A 21,121-nucleotide genomic window follows, 5' to 3' on the forward strand; every position below is an offset into this window, starting at 1 on the left:
CGTTCTTGCTCCAGGTGTTATCATACATTTCACTGGGTCTCTTTTAGTTTTCATGCTTCTTGATGCCAATAAACCATGGATTATATTAACTCATTCCTGATGTAGCCAGTAGAATGCTATATCCATAGGAGCACCTAGTCAATTCTCAGTTGCATGTGGACTATGGATGACACTTTCTAAACCTTAGGTTTTTTTCTATTGGTAGATAAATTTTCATAGAAAGCTGCCTTCTGCCACCCAAATATTTAACTTCCGAAAATATTTTAGAATATACCAAATATAAATCAGAGAATGGATCTGCTATTGAGATGAACTATATTCTAAAATCACACATATATGACTTCTGGATGAATTGCTGTTCTGTCTGAAATACTTTTTTTGTACTATTTTTTTTCTTTTAATTTTTTTTTTTTTTTTTTTTTGAGACAGAGTCTCACTCTGTTGCCCGGGCTAGAGTGCCGTGGCGTCACCCTAGCTCACAGCAACCTCAAACTCCTGGGCTCAAGTGATCCTCCTGCCTCAGCCTCCTGAGTAGCTGGGACTACAGGTATGCGCCACCATGCCCGGCTAATTTTTTCTGTATATATTTTTAGTTTTCCATATAATTTCTTTCTAATTTAGTAGAGACGAGGTCTCACTCTTGCTCAGGCTGGTCTCGAATTCCTGAGCTCAAAGGATTTACCCTCCTCGGCCTCCCAGAGTGCTAGGATTACAGGCGTGAGCCACCATGCCCGGCCTTTTTTTGTGTTATTGATGCAGATCATTAAACTGCCTACAACATTGATAACTAAGCTCACTTTGTAATCCTAATGTAGCCCACTGCTTTGCCCAAGTGTCCTAATTTAAAAAGAGGTTAGTTGGAAGAGTCTAGTTTCTATAAGCTCTTCTAAAAGGGATGCCAGACTTCTCCTGCATAAATTAGTATTATTAACTTACTGGAGATAAAAACAGCATATCAAAATGTTCCTGTGGGGGAAAGGTGTGTACAGAAGCTCTTTATTGTCAAACACAGGATTACAGCGTCAACTATGTTTGCCATCTTTAAAGCTATTCTTTGTATTTAAGAACAAATGAATTTTGTGATATGTGGCTTTTGAGATTGTGGTCTGGTGTAAACTTGGGATGGTAGAGACTATTGTGTATCTGGAATCAACCCACCTAGCACTGGTGGCCAATCCGTAAAGATTGATAAATGAAAGAATACTTGCTGCCTCCTTTGGAAACTAAAATACCATAAAACAATCCAAGTGAACTATTTTTGATGGGCATTTGAGATAACCTACAATGAACAAAGTTGATAATGGCTCCAGGAATGCAAATGAATCAAACATGATGGCATCTGAAATATTTAAACCTTTATTTACTTATTAATAAACATCACAGAGGGAAAAGAGACACTCAAGGGACATAAAGTAGATAAATATAAATATTTGCTATTTTTAGTCTAATTTAAAAACTTTTATCAGTTGAACTTGCTCTAAGTTATATAAAAAGAACTCATACATAGAAGACAAAGACATGTTTTCCCAAGATAAAGAAGTAAATAGATGTTTAATGCCACTACACCTCCAAAATTGAAAGCTGTTGTGAGTGGCTTTCTTAATACTATGAAAATTAATTGACTATGATGAGAAGCAAAGACAAGAATTTCATAATGAAGACAAAATATAGCAACTTCCTTTAAACACATGAATCCATGCATATATGCACTATTGCTATTTTAAAACTTGGCTGAATTAAAATAACTTACCTGACACAAGAGTAATAAGAATCTTAGCATTGGCACCTAAGAGACTATGGAAGAATTTCAAGGTAGCTGGGATGTCTTTTACATAATACAGCATCTAGAAAGGAGGAAAAAGAGAAATGAGATGCTTCTCTACATTGAAGTTTTATTGCTTGGACTAGATACACACTAGAAAGTTTGATTTTCCAGCTGAGTGGATTTTTACCCAACAAAACACTTAAGAAATTGAAAAACTGATTTTTTTATATGTATTATATGGAGAGATAGAAAAATAACGTGAGAAAATATTTGGGAAAAAGGAAAACTATAGTATTTGCTCAACTAGAGTCAAATGGTTTTAAATTTACTCTTTCTGGCTTCCATAACACAGACATTTATAGCTGCAGACACTTAGTCACCATTCCACATGGGGACATTGATCCTATGCCTATTCTATAATTTGTGAATTGCAGTTCTTCTGGGAGAAAATGGTTCCGGCATCATAAAAACAGACCCCATTTCATGGAACGTTGCTTTAAAATTAAGCCCTCTGCACTAGCTTCTCCATATGCTCACAGATGCTTTTTTAAAATTACAGAAGAATGTGACAGGCCCTGATGCTGAGAGATTCTCTAGGAAATTGGCCTGGATAAAGCATGAGGTTATATACTTGGTCACAGGGTGTCAGGGATCAGCCCATTCATTTTTAATAATTCTGGACCACTCCCTAGTGAAGTTTGGGCCTTTCCACCCAACACATAGAGCGTGGAATTCTGCATTGGCAGTGGGAAATCTCCCCTAATGTCTTGCATCCCTGAACGTTACCCCCACAGACACTTCTTATATCTCACCTTCATCTCTTTTGGACAAGAATTTAATATTCAGTGTAGCATGCCTGTAACAGAATTCATTGTATAAAGGGAAAACAATTTAAACTATGCCTCTTTCACATGAATGAATGATATAAAATAGCCCTGCACATGGCCCATGGTGCTTCAGGGGTCGCACTTTGCATTGTCTACCACAGGGGCCATAATGGGTAGCCAAATACAGCTTATCCATAAGATGGCTAACAGTCTACGATATGATCTGGCTACAAATGAGGAGGTGGGCCATCACAGATAGCCCAAATTTTTCTCTATGAGACAGTGAGATTTTCTGGGTTTACAGTGAATATTAAGTTGAGAAAATGTCATGAGAGTGTTAGAGAGTGCACAGAAAAACGTGGAGTAGACAAAGAGGGAGAGAGAGGACTAGGAGAGTGATGCAGAGGGAAACAGAGTTACTGTAAGAAAGAAAGAACAAACTTGAAAGTTCTTAGAAAAATAGAAGAAAGGAGCTGATCCCTGAAACCATGTCATTGAAAAGAGAGAGAACAATGGGATCCAAGGTGTGACTGGAGGGACTGACTTTTGATAAGAGGAAGTTTTGTAAAACCATGGAAGAAGGAAATGATGGGCACAAGTGCAGCAGTTTGCAAGTTTAGAGGGTGAAAGATGAGTTTCCATCTGATGGTTTCTATTTTCTCAGTACAGTAAGTATAAAGAGAGGTCATCTATTCAAAATGAGTGGTCAGGGAGACATTGCAGGAGGAATAAGAAGAGAGGGGAGCTGTGCAATAGTTATGTGAGGAAATGAGAAAGAAAGCAAGTCTACTAGAGAAACATCCTTGCTAGGCAACATGAAGTACTCCCTGACAGGCAAAAGACGTTGTCAGCTAAAGCAAGAGAGAGTAGGATTGCCTGGATATGTCCATGTGCAGTTATTTCTTCTTTTGATTTCTTGTAAGTTTATTCCTTTGGGGTGACTATGGTTGTGGACTATAGGAATAAAAAAGTGTTTTGTTGTTAATCAACTGTTATTTCCAAAATACGCACATCTCCTGATGGTAGCTAACTCCCAAAGCCTATACATCCCTCATCCCTTATGCTATTCAGAAATATCAGTGATCCTAGAAATCCAGCCCCAGGCCATCTACTCAATAGTCACCACCTTTCTAAGAATGCATGAGTTAGTCTGTTGGTTCTGGACAGTGGAAGTAAAACTTCATTGATCTGAGACTTCATCTAACCTGCCCCTTTGGCCATATGTCCACTAGCCAGGCCACCTATGGGGAACCACAAGAGAATTGAGAAACACTCTGGGACTTTGGTCCATCCAATTACATCTTTCAGGAAAAGTCTAGGACATTGGTCCACCCACCCAGTCCATTAGAGCTACTGGAGAAATGCGTAGGATATGCTACCACTCTATTATCCTCAAATCTATGCATAAACTTTCAATGCTAGAAAAATAAATTAAGCCAACATTTTCAAAAATTGGTAACTGTAGAAGTATATTGACTAGAGAAAACTGGCTTAGTATTATCCACATCTTTATCCCCTACTTGGACAGATCATGGTCACTTATAAAATTAGAAATCAGAAGATTTTTCATTTTGCTTTTAAAAGTTAGACTAGTAGGCATTCTTCAAATGTATTCCTGAAGAATGTCCTTTCTGAGCATATATTGTAATAAATATTTCTTACCTGAATCATATGAATAAAGTCCCACTTTTGAAGCTCTTTTTCCTCCATCATTCTATTTTGATATTCCGATGATGTCTCCTTATGCCAAGCAAACTTTATGTTCTCGAGGTTTGATGTCTTGGCTACAAGCTCTAAAATACCAAGAAGAGGTGGCACACCATCAATTTTAATTGCAAATGTGGAACCCATTTCCATTTAGAATTTTAATGCAATCAATGTTATATACATAACAGATATAAAGCACATTTTTCTTTTTTATGTAGCTCTGGGAGATCAGAGAGTTCACCCTGCTTTTTTCCCCTAGAATTAAGTGAAATTAGAGGTGAAAGAAAGAGTCAATAAGAAATGATTACAGGAATCCTGGGCAGACATAGGTTATGTTGTCTTAGTATTAATGGGGAACCAACTGGTGAATTTTATCAATGGCAAGTGAATATAAAATAGGTGACATATTTGTGTAATTCAGGAGGAGGCAAATCACAGCCCTGGGGCTACATCTGTCCTGTACCTATTTCTGTGTATGGACCACGGGCTGAAAGCATATATTATTCTACTTCCTGACTCTCTGCCTCTCATTCATGTCTGATGTTGTTACATTTTTAAATGGTTGAAAAAAATGAAAAGAAGGATATTTCATATATGAAATAATACAAAATTCAAATGTCAGTGTTTATAAATAAAGTTTCACTGAAACACACCCTACTTATTAGTTTACATATAATCTACGGCTGCCTTTGGGCCGCATAGCAGAGTTCATTAGTTGTGACAGAGTTGTGTGGCCTTCTAAGTCTAAAATATTTACTTTTTGTCCCTTTTCAGAGAAAATTTGCTGACTCTTGCTGTAATCCACTAAACATAAACTCTTTAAGGACTCTATGTAAATATTTCCAAATCAATGAATGGCTCTGTCCCTAAGAATAAACATCAAAAATAATAATTGATGACAACTGGGGAGTGGATGAAGAGTCAATAGAAAAAGGAGTCTAATTATTCATTGTTCACATTTTGAGATGTTCAGTCATGACTGCCAAAACTTAACTAGGTCCTTTTCTCAATAAGCTTGCAAAGAGCATAACCACAGTGAGTATATTATTAATCATTCAAAAGAACAATCTGGGTTGATAAGTCTTTTGAGATAGGATTTGGTGTATAGAACTGTGAGTCACAGGTACCTTTGTACTTGGCAATTTGTTCAGCACTTGGCTCAACAACTTCATTGTTGATATGAACTCCTGGGTATTGAGCCTGGACTTTGGAGAGAATTTGAAGATCAATTTCACCTGGAAGATAAACATACGGAATAGGTCACATCATTCCAGGAAGAAATAATTGAGAACAATCTGAGCTCACTCATTTCCTGCCCTACTTTTACTTACTAGCATATATGAAGACTAATGCTCAACTGCTGCCCTGCCATGACATCTGTGATGCAGAACAGCTAGGTTTTAAGTAGGAATAACAGTTGTATTTAAGGAGGGCTATGAGTGCCATTCATTCATTCACCTGTTCATCATATAATCTTTATTTAATATCTATGATTGTATTTTATTAAATCAAAGATGCTATTGATTGTAGGAGGCAATAAATCCTTATTTTTGTTTCACTAAATCAGAAAAAACACTGTCAACTATAATTTTAAGATTTTAAGAACTGCAGGACATAACTTAATATCAAAGATATTAAAATCTGAAAAAAAATGCACCGATGAGCTGATAAACTAGGCTAGGCCTAAGAATCCCCCCCCCCAGAAAAAGAAAAATGTCAGATTAAAAAAAAAAAGATAAAAAAGTATGTCAGGTACAAATAAAGGGGAAAAATACACCAGACATCTGCCCTCAAAAGCACCTCTGTCTAGTGGAATAGACAGACACAGAAACAACCTGGCTGGGTTGGGCCAAGGGGGAAAGAGGAACGGGGACACTGAGGGAGAGGGTGGGGAAGAGGCCAGAGTCATTCAGAGATTCATGGAAGAAGAGCACTCTTGAGCTCTGTCTCCAGCAAAGTAAGTAGGAGTTAGCTCAGAGATTTTGGGGACATGAGGGATTGCAAGTGGAGCGGAAAGGATGACAGATGCATTAAGTCAGGGAGTGGAAGAGTAAATTTGGAACTAGCAGTTCAGAGTTCTTAGAATATTGGGCAAAGAAAGGCCTCCAAGCAAGAGGTGATCCCAGAGTGGTAAGTGGAGAATATATTGTGGGCAGAGTGAACACTTATTCAGTCATCAACTCTTAATTGACTGTGTCCCACGTACCAGGCACTGTGCTAGGCTCTAGAAAATGATGATAAGAAAAGCAAGTACATCCCTGCTCTGACAGAAATTTATGCCAGTAATAGAATAAAAGAGATGGTGTCCAGTCATATGGACTTGAGTTCCAAACCTGTCTTCTCTGCTTACTAGATGTATATGATTTGGCGCAATTTGCTTTACCTCTCCAAGCTTCATTTTCCTTGCCAGAAAAATAAAAATAATAATGGTAGCTAATTTATTAGTTGTGAGGGTTAAATGAGGTAATGCATATAATGCACAGTGCAAAGTAGAGTTGGTGCCCAATAAAAGTTAGCTGCTGTTTATTTTTATTATTATCACTGAGTCCTTCTCTTTGAAAATATCTCTTCTCTCCCTATTGCTGATGCCTCCAACTTAAGTTTTGTACTTTGATTAGGTTTTGATGCTGACCTTCATTAACATAAAAATGGCTCCTGGCAAGATTAGCATAGGAAAATGATATTAGTCTTTAACATTTGGCATAAATGACATTAACAGAACTTTTCCAAGGTTACACGTGGTATGCAGCAAAAGCACAGGTCGTAAGACTGGGGGATCTGGAAGGAAAGAGAGGAGAAAGATAAACCAGGAACAGAAGATGCTAGACTAGGAATAGAGGGCAGGCAAAGTGCATATGAGAGCGCTGAGTACTGGCAATGGGAGATGGGTATGTGGTGTGTGTGGAACAGAGGAGGGGGCATGGGAAGGAAGCTGAAATAGGAGATGAAGAAGCTTATGTGACAATTTTCTCCAAAGACAGCTACCTACATCAAATCTTTTATTCCTTCCCCTAATATTAATAACCATAGCTGACATTTATTAGCCACCTACTATTTGCCAAACACTGTGTCAGGCACTTTACTTGGAACATCTCACTTAATCCTGATGGTAAGCTCCACAATATTATTCCCAACCGGATAAGGTGATTTGAGTGTTTTGACGCTCAGGGGTTATTGCTATGCCTAAAGTTTAAGGCACATCTGTCTAAATATAAAGTGTTTCTTCTTCCTCCTACTTCATACTAAGAAATACAAAGATAAATACTAAGCCAACATGAAAAGTCTTTTATTCTTCTATATAGCAACTATTTTGAAGGAATAAAAAATGACCAAGGGAAGGGCTGATAAGAATAGCTGTGGGCTAATGAGAAATAGAGATTCCAGCTTGCCCCAGGGGATGAGAGGCCAAACGTTTCTGTTTTTGCTTCATATCAGCCTAGCCATATATTTTAATTTTTTTAAAAAAATCATTGACTATGAGGATCTCAAATTCAACATTTTGAAAGAGATAACTGAAATCCAATTATTTCCCTCAAATGTTTTATGCGATCTCCTTCTCCAAAGAGGGACGCGGACACTTCAGAGCTGCCCAAATGGCAGAATGTGTCTAGTGCAGTCTGGGGCATGTTTAGAGAGCCAGGCAGTCCCTCCTCCTGGGGCACTGACAGAGTACACACGCCAGAATCGCAGTGACCTTTGGAAACCACAGCTTTGCATAGCAGCCTCTAGAGTGTGAGCCCATGTGTGCTGGACTTTTAGAAAAAATGAATGAGGTTTAACAAGAGAGAATAATGAAACTGTTTCCTCAGGAGTCAGCACTTAAAATCTACTTCTGACTTCACAGGAAAGGTGACCACACTTCCTGCTTGCCAGGAACAGTTCCATTTTATGCCTGTTGTCCTAGTGTCCCATCTGTTTTGGGTTTTGGTCCTATATTGGTCCTAAATTTTAATAAAATACTATTAGATTTTATTTTTGAAAATAATTTTTTAAAAAGAACTGTTTCATAAATTGAGCAATATAGCAAGCTTGTCCAATACATAAACATTTCAAAAATTATAATAATTTTAATTTTTTATCTATTTTCTCCAACTCTCTCAAAAGTATCCTAGGATGGGTAATAAATAATACCACTGTGCTCATAAGGCACTTATTTTCTGTGCTATTTTTGTTTTTTATTATAGACACTAGTATTTTTTATTGTAATATATATAAGAAATAATAGAGACTTTTATCTATCTCTATCTCTTTCTAAATATCTAGCTATATATATTATATGTCTATGTATGTATATGTATATATGTGTATACATGTATAGATATGTCTGTGATATTATATATGACATATATATTATATATATATATGTAGCTATAGATATATAGGTTTTCATCCACAGTTCCTGGCTCATGACTCCCACAGCCCTTGTTAGAGTTTTTTGTTATAATATTGTGGCACTTTAGGCCTCAGAAGCAGACCTCAGAAAACCTTTCACCTGTTCAAGACAGGGCAGGACTCTAATCTCTCCCCCACTTTCTGATTATCGGTCTTATGACCTTCACTTCAAAAGGGGTCCTCCCCCACACCAGGGAGCAAGGAATGCTGCACAGAGATGCCAACAAGTATCTGAACAGACAGGCCTTGCCGGGTTTTCCTAGTCAGTCTATTAGCATTATATCACACCCTTTTTGTCCAATCACATTTCAACATGTTTGTCTATGCTTCAATCACGTTTATCCAGTGAAGTTCTCCATAAAAGGCCCAAGGAGATGGGGTAGGAGACTTTCCGGATAGCTGAACGTATGGGAGTTCCCAGAGGGTGGGGCACCAAGTGAGGACACACACCTTCCCCAATATCCCACCCCATTCATCTCTTCATCTGCATCCTTGATAATATCCTTTGTAATAAACCAGTAAATGTAAGTTTTCCTGAGTTCTGTGAGCCGCTCCAGCAAATTAATTGAACCCAAAGAGGGAGTAATGGGAACCCAAACTTGAAATTGGTCGGACAGAAGTTCCAGAGGCCCGGAATTACAACCGGTGTCTGAAGAGGAGGCAGTCTTGTGGGATTGAGCCCTCACTCACCCGTGTGATGTCTAGTTAGATAGCGTCAGAATGGAATTGAATTAGAGATCACTCAGTTGGTGTCCACTGCTTTTTGTGTAAGGAAAATCCTCGCACATTTGGTCATAGAAGTCTGCTGCGTTGAATGTTGTTATGGTATGAGAGCAGAGGAAACAGTTCGACTTTCTTCCCTTCAGAACATGTATATATGTATATATAAATAGATCTATGTGTATATATACATAAGATATAAAATCATAAAACAATCCATTCCTTGGCCTTGTATCCTACATTTGCTTCTCAATATCCCTCAGAAATAGAAGGCATGTATTTTTTTAAATGATTTACACACAAAATTGCCAACACAATAATAAAGTAGAAGAACAAAGTTGGAGGAATGGCACTACCTGACTTGAAGACTTACTATAAAAACTATATTAATCAAGATAGTGTGGTATTGACAAAAGAATAGACAAATAGATCAATGGAACAGAACGGAGAGCCCAGAAACAGACCTACATAAAAATAGTCAACTGATCTTTGACGAAGCAAAGGCAATACAATGGAGCAACGATAATCTGTTCAACAAATGGTGCTAGAACAACTGGACATCCACATGCAAAAAACTGAATCTACAAACAGACTTTATGCCTGTCACAAAAATTAATTCAATAGAGATCACAGACCTAATTATAAAACACAAAATTATAAAACTTCTAGAATATAATACAGGAGGAAATGTAGATGACTTTGAGTATGGTGATGCCTTTTAAGTAAACACCAAAGTCATGATCCATGAAAGAAATAATGATGAACTGGATCTCATTAAAATTAAAACCTTCTGCTTTGCAAAAGACAATGTGAAGAGAATGAGATGACAAACATGAGAGAAAACAGTTGCAAAAGACATGTCTGATAAAGGACTGCTATCCAAAATATACAAAGAACTCTTAAAACCCAACAATAAGAAAATGAACTACTCGATTAAAAAATGGGCCAAAGAGCTTAACACCTCACCAGAAAATATATATGAATGGCAAATAAGTGTATGAAAAGATGATCCACATCATATGGCACCAAGGAAATGCAAATTACAACAACAACAAGATAGCACTACTCGTCTAGAATAGCCAAAACCCAGAATATTGACAATATGAAATTCAAACAAAGATGTGGAGCAAAAGGAACTCTCATTCATTTTTTGTCATAATCCTATACGTTTGGGCCACTTTGGAAGACAGTTTGACGTGTCTTACAAAACTAAGCATACTGTTATCATATGATCCAGCTATCAAGCTCCTTGGTATCTACCCAAAGGAGTTGAAAATTTGTCTCCACACAAAAATCTGCACATGGATGTTTATTAGCTTTATTCATGATTGCCAAAATGTGGAAGCAACCAACATGCCCTTCAGTAGGTAAACTGGTAAGTAATAAAAAACTGTAGTATATCCAGAAAGTGAATTATTCATTGCTGAAAAGAAATGAGCTCTCAAGCCATGAAAAGACATGGAGGAAACTTAAATGCATATTAAAGTGAAAGAAGACAATTGAAAAGGCTACATACTGTGTAATTCCAATTATATGGCATTCTGGAAATGACAAAACTATGGAGACAGTAAAAAGATCAGTAGTTGTCAGGGGCTGGGGGTGGAGGTCAATAGGCAGAGCACAGACAGAGGATTTGGGGGCACTGAAACTACTCTGTGTGATACTATAATGGTGGATATGTCTTTATACATTTGTCCAAACCCAAAGAATATACAACATGAAGAGTGAACCCTAAAGTAAACTATGTATTTTGGGAAATTATGTTGTATCAATGTAGGTTTATGACTTGTAACAAATTTTAACCCTGGTAGAGAATATTGATACTGGAAAGGCTATACATGTGGAAGACTAGGGGCTATATGGGAAATCTCTATACTTTCCTTTCAATTTTTCTGTGAACTCAAAACTGCTCTAAAAACAAAAACAAAAAACAAAAAAAAAACTAAGTCTTAAAAAAAAAACAATAAAGAAGATTTATATAAACCTTTTCCCCAGCAAAAAGAGGGTCAATACATAGTTCAGATGTTCTGTCATATTATAGTATAGTCTAACCATTTAGCTTTTAGTTATAAGTATTTTCTTTTCTTGAAACATTCACCCATGCTTTTCACGATCCATCCAATTACCCAAACTTTGTTCCTTCCTTTATCTTCCTTCCCTGGCCATCAAGAAGTTTACTTTCTCTTTTCTGTCACTACCAGCAATGGCCTTGTTCAGGACCACATTATCCATCTCATGGAATACTGGAATGATATCCTAAAAGGTCAGCTTACCTATGGTCTTGTCTTTTGCAAAGCCCTCACCATGACAACCATTTTAAACCCTGCTAAGAAAGCCCATCACTTCCTTGATTAAAATCTTCAAATGACTTTGATAAATTGGATCAAGGTCAATCTCCTTGACTGAACATATATAGACCACCCTGCCAGCTTCCTGATTCTTATCTCTCACCATTTCGTATGCTGACACTCCTGGCTCCAGGAATGCTGAATTGCTTGCATCCTACCCTATTCGCATCATGCCCCATGCTCTCCCATGTGTTTTACCTTGCCCTTACTTTCTCCTCTGGCTAGAACATTCTCCCTCACTTCTTCACTTCACCTGGCTAACTCCTGTGCATCTTAAACTCTACCACACATGACTGCTTATCTTTGTGGTCTTTCCCACAGAGCCTGGACACAGCATCAGAATCCTCTGGACAGTAACCACCCATCAATTGTCTGTACTTGGCAACCTAGATAAGACCTACTTGTCTTCCCTGATCTATATTACTGCTTTACTTCATTTATGTGATTCACTAGCAAAGACTTGATTCCAATCAATTTGTTAAATAAGAATTAAGGATTCTCAAATGCTGGTCCTTAGCTAGTTCAATCATCAGTCATTGAGAAGCATATGAGGGGTTATCAGACCCTATAGGACCATGAGCCAGCAGTAAAAGAGATTCCAACCAAAAAGAAAAAAAAAAAAAGTAAGGATGCCGTTTGTTTTTCCTCAATCAAATCCTCCTGAGCAGGAGCCAGAATGTCATAATGTCATGAATGTGTTCCAGCATCAGGCATTAGGCACTCTACAAACAAATTTTTATTAGAGAACACACGCCAAACAGTATGCCAAAAGAATGGCAGAAAGGAAACTAGATTTGAATCAAATAATTCAGAACTTCTCAACAAATTCAGGAGTAAATGAAAGAAATCTGGAAGCCAGCAGTCTGCTTTTATTGTACATTGCAAAGCTGCCCTGGGATTTCAACTTTGAGATTCAGACAACAGGATTTAAGGGGAGTGGGGAAATACATGCTCAGTTTATAGTCAGTCTCCTTTCACATGTGACTTCTCATTAGGCATTCCTTGGCCATGATTTTGAAAATTGTAGACTACTTATTTTTGACCTCCTGAGTCTTTAGAAACATAAACACCAACAGCTATTTGGGTTAACTAAAACCTTATTAAGAAGTGACATATGAAATGTTTCCCCCTAAAGGAACAAAATCTGCAACACTTTCTGTGACAAATGGAGAAATAATAATTATTAAACAACTCTATTCCAATATATTATACTTCTTTTCTTTTTCTTTTATACTATTTTCTCCTCCTTTTGTGAATAGTGAAGCAAATTAATGATTTTTCAGTTTGTGCATGTTATGATGATAAAATGGATTTACTCAGCTGATCAATGTGTGGAATCTGAGCAGAGTTAGGCAAATCCAAGTATGTGTCTGCATAAACCAATGGGTATAGAACACTTCATTTCAATACACAGAGCATAGAAAGATATGCACCAAATTACAATCAGTGGTTACGTCAGGGTGATGGAATTATAGATTATTATTAATTCCCCTTTTATTGCTGATCAATAATTTAAAATGTTTCTACAAAAGTTTGTTTAATTATTTTTGAAGTGTTCATCTCCCAAATACAAAACCCTTCTGTGATGGTTAACCATTTACCATTTACATGTCAACTCTACTGGGCCACAGGGTGCCTAGATACTTGGTTTAAGATTATTTGGGGTGTGTCTGTGAGGGTGTTCCTGGATGACATTAATATTTGCATGGGTAGACTGAGTAAAGCAAATTGCTCTCCCTAATGTGGTGGGCCTCATCCAAGCAACCCCAGACCAGAATAGAACAGCTTGATCTGGAGCACTGATCGTTTCTGGCCTTCAGACTCAGACCCAAACATCGGTGCTTCTTGAGTCTTGAGCCGGGCTTTCAGACTGGAACTTATACCATGGGCTCTCCTGGGTCTCCAGCCCGCTGACTACAGATCTTGGGATATATATATATATATATATATATATATATATATATATATATTCCATTGTTTCTGTTTCTCTAGAGAACGCTATTACACCTTCTTTCCAGCATCCCACTAAAAAAAAAATAAATAAATAATAATACTCTCTGCTATAAAGAAGGTGCAGGTCTGAATTGATTCTAGTTATTATTTTACATGCAAATGACTACCCTAAGGCATTCATAGCCAAATATGGAACAACTTGCATTAGCAACAATTTGGCATTTAGCTTACTGTAATATTTAACCTCTCCTTTAATTACTTTTGAAGGTTAGCACCACCTTTATCGCTAAGTTACTTATTAAACATCTTTAAATAAGGGATACTTTATAATGCATTAGTTGTTCTCTCACGTATTGGAGGCATACATTCAATTTTACAAAATCACATATATGGTATTTTATAAGGCTTGGCTGCATTATAGTAAATGTTAGTACACTGAAGGTCTGATCACATAGAATCGTTATCTGGTGACTCAAAGAACTGGTCTTCTGAGTTGGAGACTTTCTATTCTAGGTAAGTTCACTAGTAAAGGAGGCTATAAAATGAAACTTTTCTTGCTTAAAAATATGAATAAGTAGGTAGACAGCTGGTTAAATGGATGGAAGAATGCATCAACAGACTGACTGCCACTAGTAAAACAGCTACTTGGATGACAAGGAAAGAAAGGTATGTAGGAAAGAGGGAACTCACAACTTGGAAAAAGGATTTCTAGGTAGTCTGCTAAGACAAAAAAAAAAAAAAACATTTAAAGGGTGGGATTTGAAGATAGGCTGGAAAGAAATCCCTAGCAAAAGTTCTGCCAAGACTGTTCCCAGCCCTACCCAGTTTAGCCGACACATTGTTTAAAATCCTGTTCTTAGGCTATGTCTTTAAGTTTAACTTACACTTCCACTTGCATTATTGATGACATGTGTGTCTGCCATCTGAGATCCCATGGCAGTCAAGGGATAGAGTTGGAGTGATTTTGTGAATTCTTAATCTGTGGTTTTTGTTGGTTCCTGTGGCACTGCCCCTAGCCCAGGCATATCTTGTCTGTGCTCGTTTTAGTCAGACAGTGAGAAGGTAAGAATCTTACATGTCACATCTCTTCTACCTTCAACTGGCCTGTTTGTCACCATAAAATGATAACTCTCGTTTGCCACTATTCAGAGACAGAGGATAGAACTTCATGACATGATTGCTGGGAAATCAAAACTCTTGTTAATCACATAATGATCATAATTAACACATGCCAGCAGTAGCCAAATGGCCCAATATTTTCTATTTTTCCTAATAGTGTTACTGGATTTCTGTATAACTTTAATAGTATATTAATATTTAAACCTTTCCTGACCTCTCTTCCTCATCTATGAAATGGGAAAACAAAACTCATACTCTTTATACCATAGGGTAACTTTTTAAAAATTCATTTTGTAGATTTCTATACAATTTTCCTATGTCAAACTTGTAAATAATATTCAACCATAAAATCAGGAAAACTGATTAATATAGTTAATTCCCTAAAAAAGACAGTCCCAATATTTATTTATTATTCAGATTTTGAAATAACCAAAGAAAGTACCAAAAATTTTTTGGTCAAAGCCTGCGACTAGTTTGAGAATTTGTATCCTATAATGTCTTACTTTCAATCATGCATCCGGTAAGGATCCATTATATGTCAGGAAATGTCAAAGTGCTGGTTTTATAGAGATAATTTTTTAAAAAGTTAATAGGCACATTGACATTGCTCAAACTCATTAATAACCAGAAAGATGAAAATTAAATGACAATTCAATAGCATTTGATGCTTATCGGACTTGCCAAATACCAGAAAGCTAGAGAATGCTAAGAATATAGACTGGTACATCCACTCTGGAGGCCAATTTGGTAATACTATTCAAATTAAATATATGTGTAACTTGTGACTTGGGAGTTCTGTATTTGGAATATAATGCAACCACGTAATCTAAAGAAATTCTTCACATCGGCCTATAAGGAGATACTGTACCATGATATTGAGCATTCCTTGAGATCAAAAGGGGTTCAAGGCAAATCTGTAGGAGAGGAGAACTGTGGTGGATGTGCAACTGCCAACTTGGTATTCTGTAGCAGCCAGAACCCATAGGTTAGATGCATACCCAGCAATATAGGTGAATCTTCAAAAGTGACAAATGCATGAAAATGAATAATATATTGAAGAAAACTAGAATAGGTCACTCCAACATATGCTGCTTTGGCATGAAAATTATTTTTGAGATAAAGGCAATTAAGCAGCAGCAAGTGGAAGAAAAGTTCTCCCTATCCTCCTGCTTTCCTGCCCAAAAGCAGGTTATAAATTCTCCTTTAGTGGAGACAGCTCTGGACTCTTACCAGCCCAGAGACAGCATCAGAGTCATCTGCAAACAAATCTTCCCATAATTTCCCATCCTTGAAAGCCTAAAACCACTTTCTTTAGTCCTGTCATTTCCCCATAAATTTGCTGTCCTTTGCTGAAGGTGCTCTAGAAGCCAGAGTTCTAAGCCACAGTTTTGAGTCACTTTTCACTGGAGTTTCTCTCATCTGATGAGCATTGCACACGATAATAAACGTGCTTGTTTTTCTCCTGTTTATCTGTCTTTTATTATAGGGGTCCATTCCGACTAAGATTTTGTGAGGGATGAGGGAAATTTTTTTTTCTCTGTTATAATATATATCATACAAAATATACAATAGGGAGAATAAAAAATGTACAGATTGGTAATGGGAGACATATTAATATTACCTTATTAAGTGCTATAAATTATTACAGCATCATGATGGAATTCTGTAGGGCAAACAGTGAAGGTACAAAGCAGAGTTACTGGTTCTAGTGAGGAAGGCGGAGAGAACGTCCAGGGCAGAGGCAGGAAACACTTTGTGGAGAATATAACCAACCCTTGGGCTTGTCCGTGCATTTTGCTGTTAGCTCTCCTGGTTCTGGGTCACTTACTTTAGACTCTAGAACTTTCTCTAACATCATTATGAGCAATTAGGGAGGTTCTATATGATATTTACACTTGAGGTTTTGTGATACTAGAGGAAAACCATGTGCTTTAGGAAAAATCTGACCTGGGCTCGCAGCTAGTTCCAGATCTATTACCTGACAACATGCATTTCAAGCCATCTGAGCCTGAAAATGCCTGAACCTCAGCCACTCCATTTTTAAGTGAAGCCCCCACAGAGTTGCTGTGACAATAAACTGTGATGACACATGTGAAGTCCCTAGCAATGTCCCTGGGAAATAACAGGCCTTCAACGGTGCTTACTGCCTCTCCATGATTCCTCTTCTGAAATATATAATATAGATCTGTGAATTTTTGTAAGCTATAATATCTAGCCACAGATTACTTCAAATGTCAATGAATTTAGTTTAATCAAAAGTTGTTCTCTAATAGACTGGACTGTGGATTTTTTTTTCCCCTGTTCTTTTCACTCCTGTGTTATTTTCTACCAAATAAAATATGCTGACTTTTTGGTTTGGGAAGTTAAATGAAAACTGAATTTTTAAAAATCTTCTCTGCAAATCTCTACCCTTTGTATGACCCTGTCCCTCAAATCTTCCACAACTACAGAATGAATTATCATGTGTATTTTCTGGGCTATCTTGAGTGTTTTACTTAATTTTAAAGTCAGATATTTTTGTGGTTATACTATCTTGCTGGCATACAAGCCGTATTTTAAATGTATCATGCCTATATTAATAAGGGACACATAACTGAGATCTCTGATAGTGGAACTTATAAAACTTGTAAAAATAAAGAAAAGAAGAGTGTCTCAATTTCCAGACAACTTTCCTCCACTTTCCAAACTTCAAGGATACATTTAATGAGATAGCAGAGGAATGTTGCATTTTTGTTTAAAATCCAACCTCATTTAATTAAAAGTGGGAAAAAAATTAATGTGAAAAGGAAAAATTAAAATGCAGTAGAGAGACAAAACTGAACTCAAATTCAGTATTCTCCAGCATTATCTTACGTGAATGTGTTCATCTCTCTGTCCTTTAAACTGCATAGGTGTAAATTAGGGATAATATGGTCTATGTTACAAGATTAGAGGCATTGTAAGGGTTAGAGGCATTATATGGAGGTAGTTCACCACAGTTTATGATATATAGTAATCACTCAATAAATTGAAGACACTATATGTTAATTGAATAAATATTTTTGAGCACTTCAATGCCAGTTCTAATAGCTATAGATGTAGCAATGAATAAAACAGGCAAAAAATATCCAACTTTTATGGATGGTAAGAAGTCCCAAGGAGAAAATTAAAGCAACAGAGAAAGAGGGAAAGCTCTGGTGTGAAGGCTTTGCAATTTTCAACTGAGTGGTCAAGTAAGCTTCATGGAAAAGGTGACATTTTTAAAAAGACTGAAGGAGACTAGGAAAGAGGGAAATGAAGATGTCCCTTTCTAAATGGGCAGCTCCATAATAAAATGACAACTTAGAAGATCCCTCATCCTGTATTCACCATGTCCGGCTTGTCCTTCCGATTGACTCTACATAAAATGAAACACGAATTCCAGCTTGAGAACCCTGGAGCCTCCTCAAAAGTCAAAAAATCTGTGGGTCAAGAATATAGAGGATTAAAGATTGTGGCCATATCTCCTGCCATTTGATTTTAGTCTATTCTGGCTTCATTTCTCATATCCAAACGTATGTGAATTCTTTAGATTATCAGTAGGAAAAAATTTATTCTATTACATGTTGCATTAAGATTATCATCTTTGTTCCCTCTACTAGAATATCAGGCAGGAAAAAAAATTGTTTCTGGGAAGAAAGATTGCCCAGATAACTCCACGCTTGGTGATGAAAAATAATTTCAGCTCTGGGTTTGCAGCCAGAGCAAGAACAATCTGATTGTGAGCTGCAGTGTGAAAGATAAAAGATTCTTGACAAGATCCTTTCTTTTCTTTTTCCTTTTCACTTTATCTCTCTCTTTTTCCCCCCCAGGTGCCTCGGTATTGAAGTAGTTTGTCTGTATGAAAATATGGCAGTAAAATATGAAAACAGCTGTAGGGTCCCAGGAAGGGGGTTATATATATAAATTTTGAGTCAAAAGGGCATTGTCATTTGCTTTTGCGCGTCTTCCGGGCCTTGGCCCAGGAAATCTACTGCCCACATGCTTTGCAACTGCAGGCAGCCTAAGAAAAGTCATGCAACCAAAATATTCTATAAAATACAAACTTAAAATATCTCAAAGGGTGCCAGACACTGAAGTGTAGAGATATTTGACAGGCAACTCAGAAAAGACTGAATTTTGCCTTAATTTTTAATTTATAAATTTTAAATTTATATAGATACTTGAATTCTGTTTGCACGCACATGGATGCTCCTTGACTTATGATGAGGTTATGTCCTCATAAGCCCATTATAAATTGAAAGTTTTTAAATCAAAAACAGGCATTTTGTAGAGGCGATGAGATGAGATAACACAAAACACAATATCCCTCCAAAAAGCTGGCAAGACAGCACACTGCAGAGCATCGTTGTTCCCCCTCGTGTCCACATGGCTGACCGGGAGCCGGGGCTCCCTGCAGCTGCACACACTGGGAGAGAGTCTCCTACGAATAACCCGGGAGAAGATCAAAATTCAAAATTGGAAGTACAGTTTCTACAGTTTGACCATTGTGTTAAAATGGTCAGTTAAAAATCATAAGACAAACCATTGTAAGTTGGGGACCATCTGTACACAGAAACAGAAGTGAATTCTATACATAAAATATTGTAATGTTTCAAAGTTATATGCAGTTAATGAATTGCTTTCTCCTACCTTCTTTATGCACAGACAGGATTTATAAAAAGAAACTTGAAATGGCAAGTGTAGTCCAAAATAATTACGTGGTTCCGATTTCATCAATACTAGGCTCGCTCTCTTTCTTTCTCATATAACTTTCAGGATCTCTCGTCTAAGCTGCACTCTATTAGCCTGCAGTGTTAATAGAGGCTAAAACACAAATCTTGCTGAAGAAAATTTTGGGGCATTTATACCCAAGCGTGAAGAAAGAGTCTGAGAACCTGCTGTCCTTGTGGAGTAAGAAGTAGGAAATGATCAACCAAAAACATCAAGGACCTCAAGAAACAGAGGACAATCACCATTCTCTTGATCAATGTCATCTCCGCCCCCTTCATGGCTAACGAGTACTCGCATCCACACACAGGAAAACCTACGGCCTCTCAAGAAAAGCTCTACAAGTCTACAACATAGCTAGGACCGCTCTTAAATATTCGTATAGGTGTAGTACTATTATAAGTGAATCAAACCTTCTGAGGAAAGTTGTCAGGAAAACATCTGTCAGCACAGTGCTTTGTGCCGCTTAGCTGAAGGAGAGGCAGTGGAAACCAATGATTTTAGTCCTTACCTTCATCTCTCATGTATAACATTATTGTTTTAATTGGGTTTATTTTTCCCATCCCTGGCTATAAAATTAGTACTGTAGAAAACTCGAGACACAGAAAAAGTTATGAAGTAGGAAATAAAGTAAACATTTCCCTGTTGGAGAAAGTAAAAGTTAACATTTTGGTGTATTTCCTCCTAAGTTTTTTTTTTTTATTTCTTCAACCAAATATATATATATTTTTAAGTCTATCCAGGTGAGATTATTATGTATATAAATTATTTTGCATCCAGGGAGTGCTCTACTTTGGAAAAAAAAATATTTTGCTTTTCTCACTTGAAAGTTAAACCATGAATATATCAAAACTTATTTGAATGTGTTCTTTGGAGTGCTACTCTACATTCTCTTAAATGGACATGTGAAATAATTGTTTTAATTAACTTTTTATATTAATATAAATAAAAGTATTTATATAAAATATTTGTATTTTATGCATACATTTATATATGGAAATATATTTTTATATAGGTAAGCAGACATTAATTATATTATATACTATATTATATATTACATATATAGTATAGTGTCTATAATGTATCCTATATACCATATATACTATGTACAACTTATATATAGTATATATACCATATATACACTATATATACTATAATATATAAGATATAGTATATAATATACTATAATATATAATATAGTTAATGTGTATAAATATATATAACTTACTAACTGTATATGGTTAATAAGTTTTATTTTGCTATTATGAGGAACTTGACAACGAACCATGAATTTTTGTGCAAAATTCCTAACTTTTTTGGATTAATTCCCAGAACCAGAATTAATGGTTAGAATGAGACTCTTGATCTGTGATAATATTTAAAAAGAAAATGACAGACAACAACAACAAAAAAACAATCCAAAGGACAACGGTGGCAGCTGCTCAGAAAGTGTGCAGGCTGAAGAACTATATACAGTCTCAGCAGCCCCCCTGGGTGGGCAAGACCAGCCCAATTTCTCCAGCCCTGGAGGTGGGGCTGGGAGAGGGGCTGTCCAGGAGGAG

General features: G+C 36.8%; 1 protein-coding gene across 4 annotated transcripts in view; it reads right to left on the reverse strand.

Moving 5' to 3' along the window:
- HNMT (histamine N-methyltransferase) overlaps positions 1-21,121 on the reverse strand; it is a 61,313-nt gene that overhangs the window by 7,137 nt on the left and 33,055 nt on the right. For all 4 annotated transcript variants that reach the window (XM_069458369.1, XM_069458608.1, XM_069458456.1 and 1 more), the window contains exons 4-6: positions 5,427-5,534; positions 4,255-4,385; positions 1,751-1,844 (exon numbers count right to left, since the gene is read on the reverse strand). In XM_069458369.1, coding sequence (XP_069314470.1) covers positions 1,751-1,844; positions 4,255-4,385; positions 5,427-5,534 — 333 coding nt within the window. The remainder of the gene's footprint in view (positions 1-1,750; positions 1,845-4,254; positions 4,386-5,426; positions 5,535-21,121) is intronic.

Source organism: Eulemur rufifrons, chromosome 1 (assembly GCF_041146395.1).
Source record: "Eulemur rufifrons isolate Redbay chromosome 1, OSU_ERuf_1, whole genome shotgun sequence".
NCBI lineage: Eukaryota > Metazoa > Chordata > Mammalia > Primates > Lemuridae > Eulemur > Eulemur rufifrons.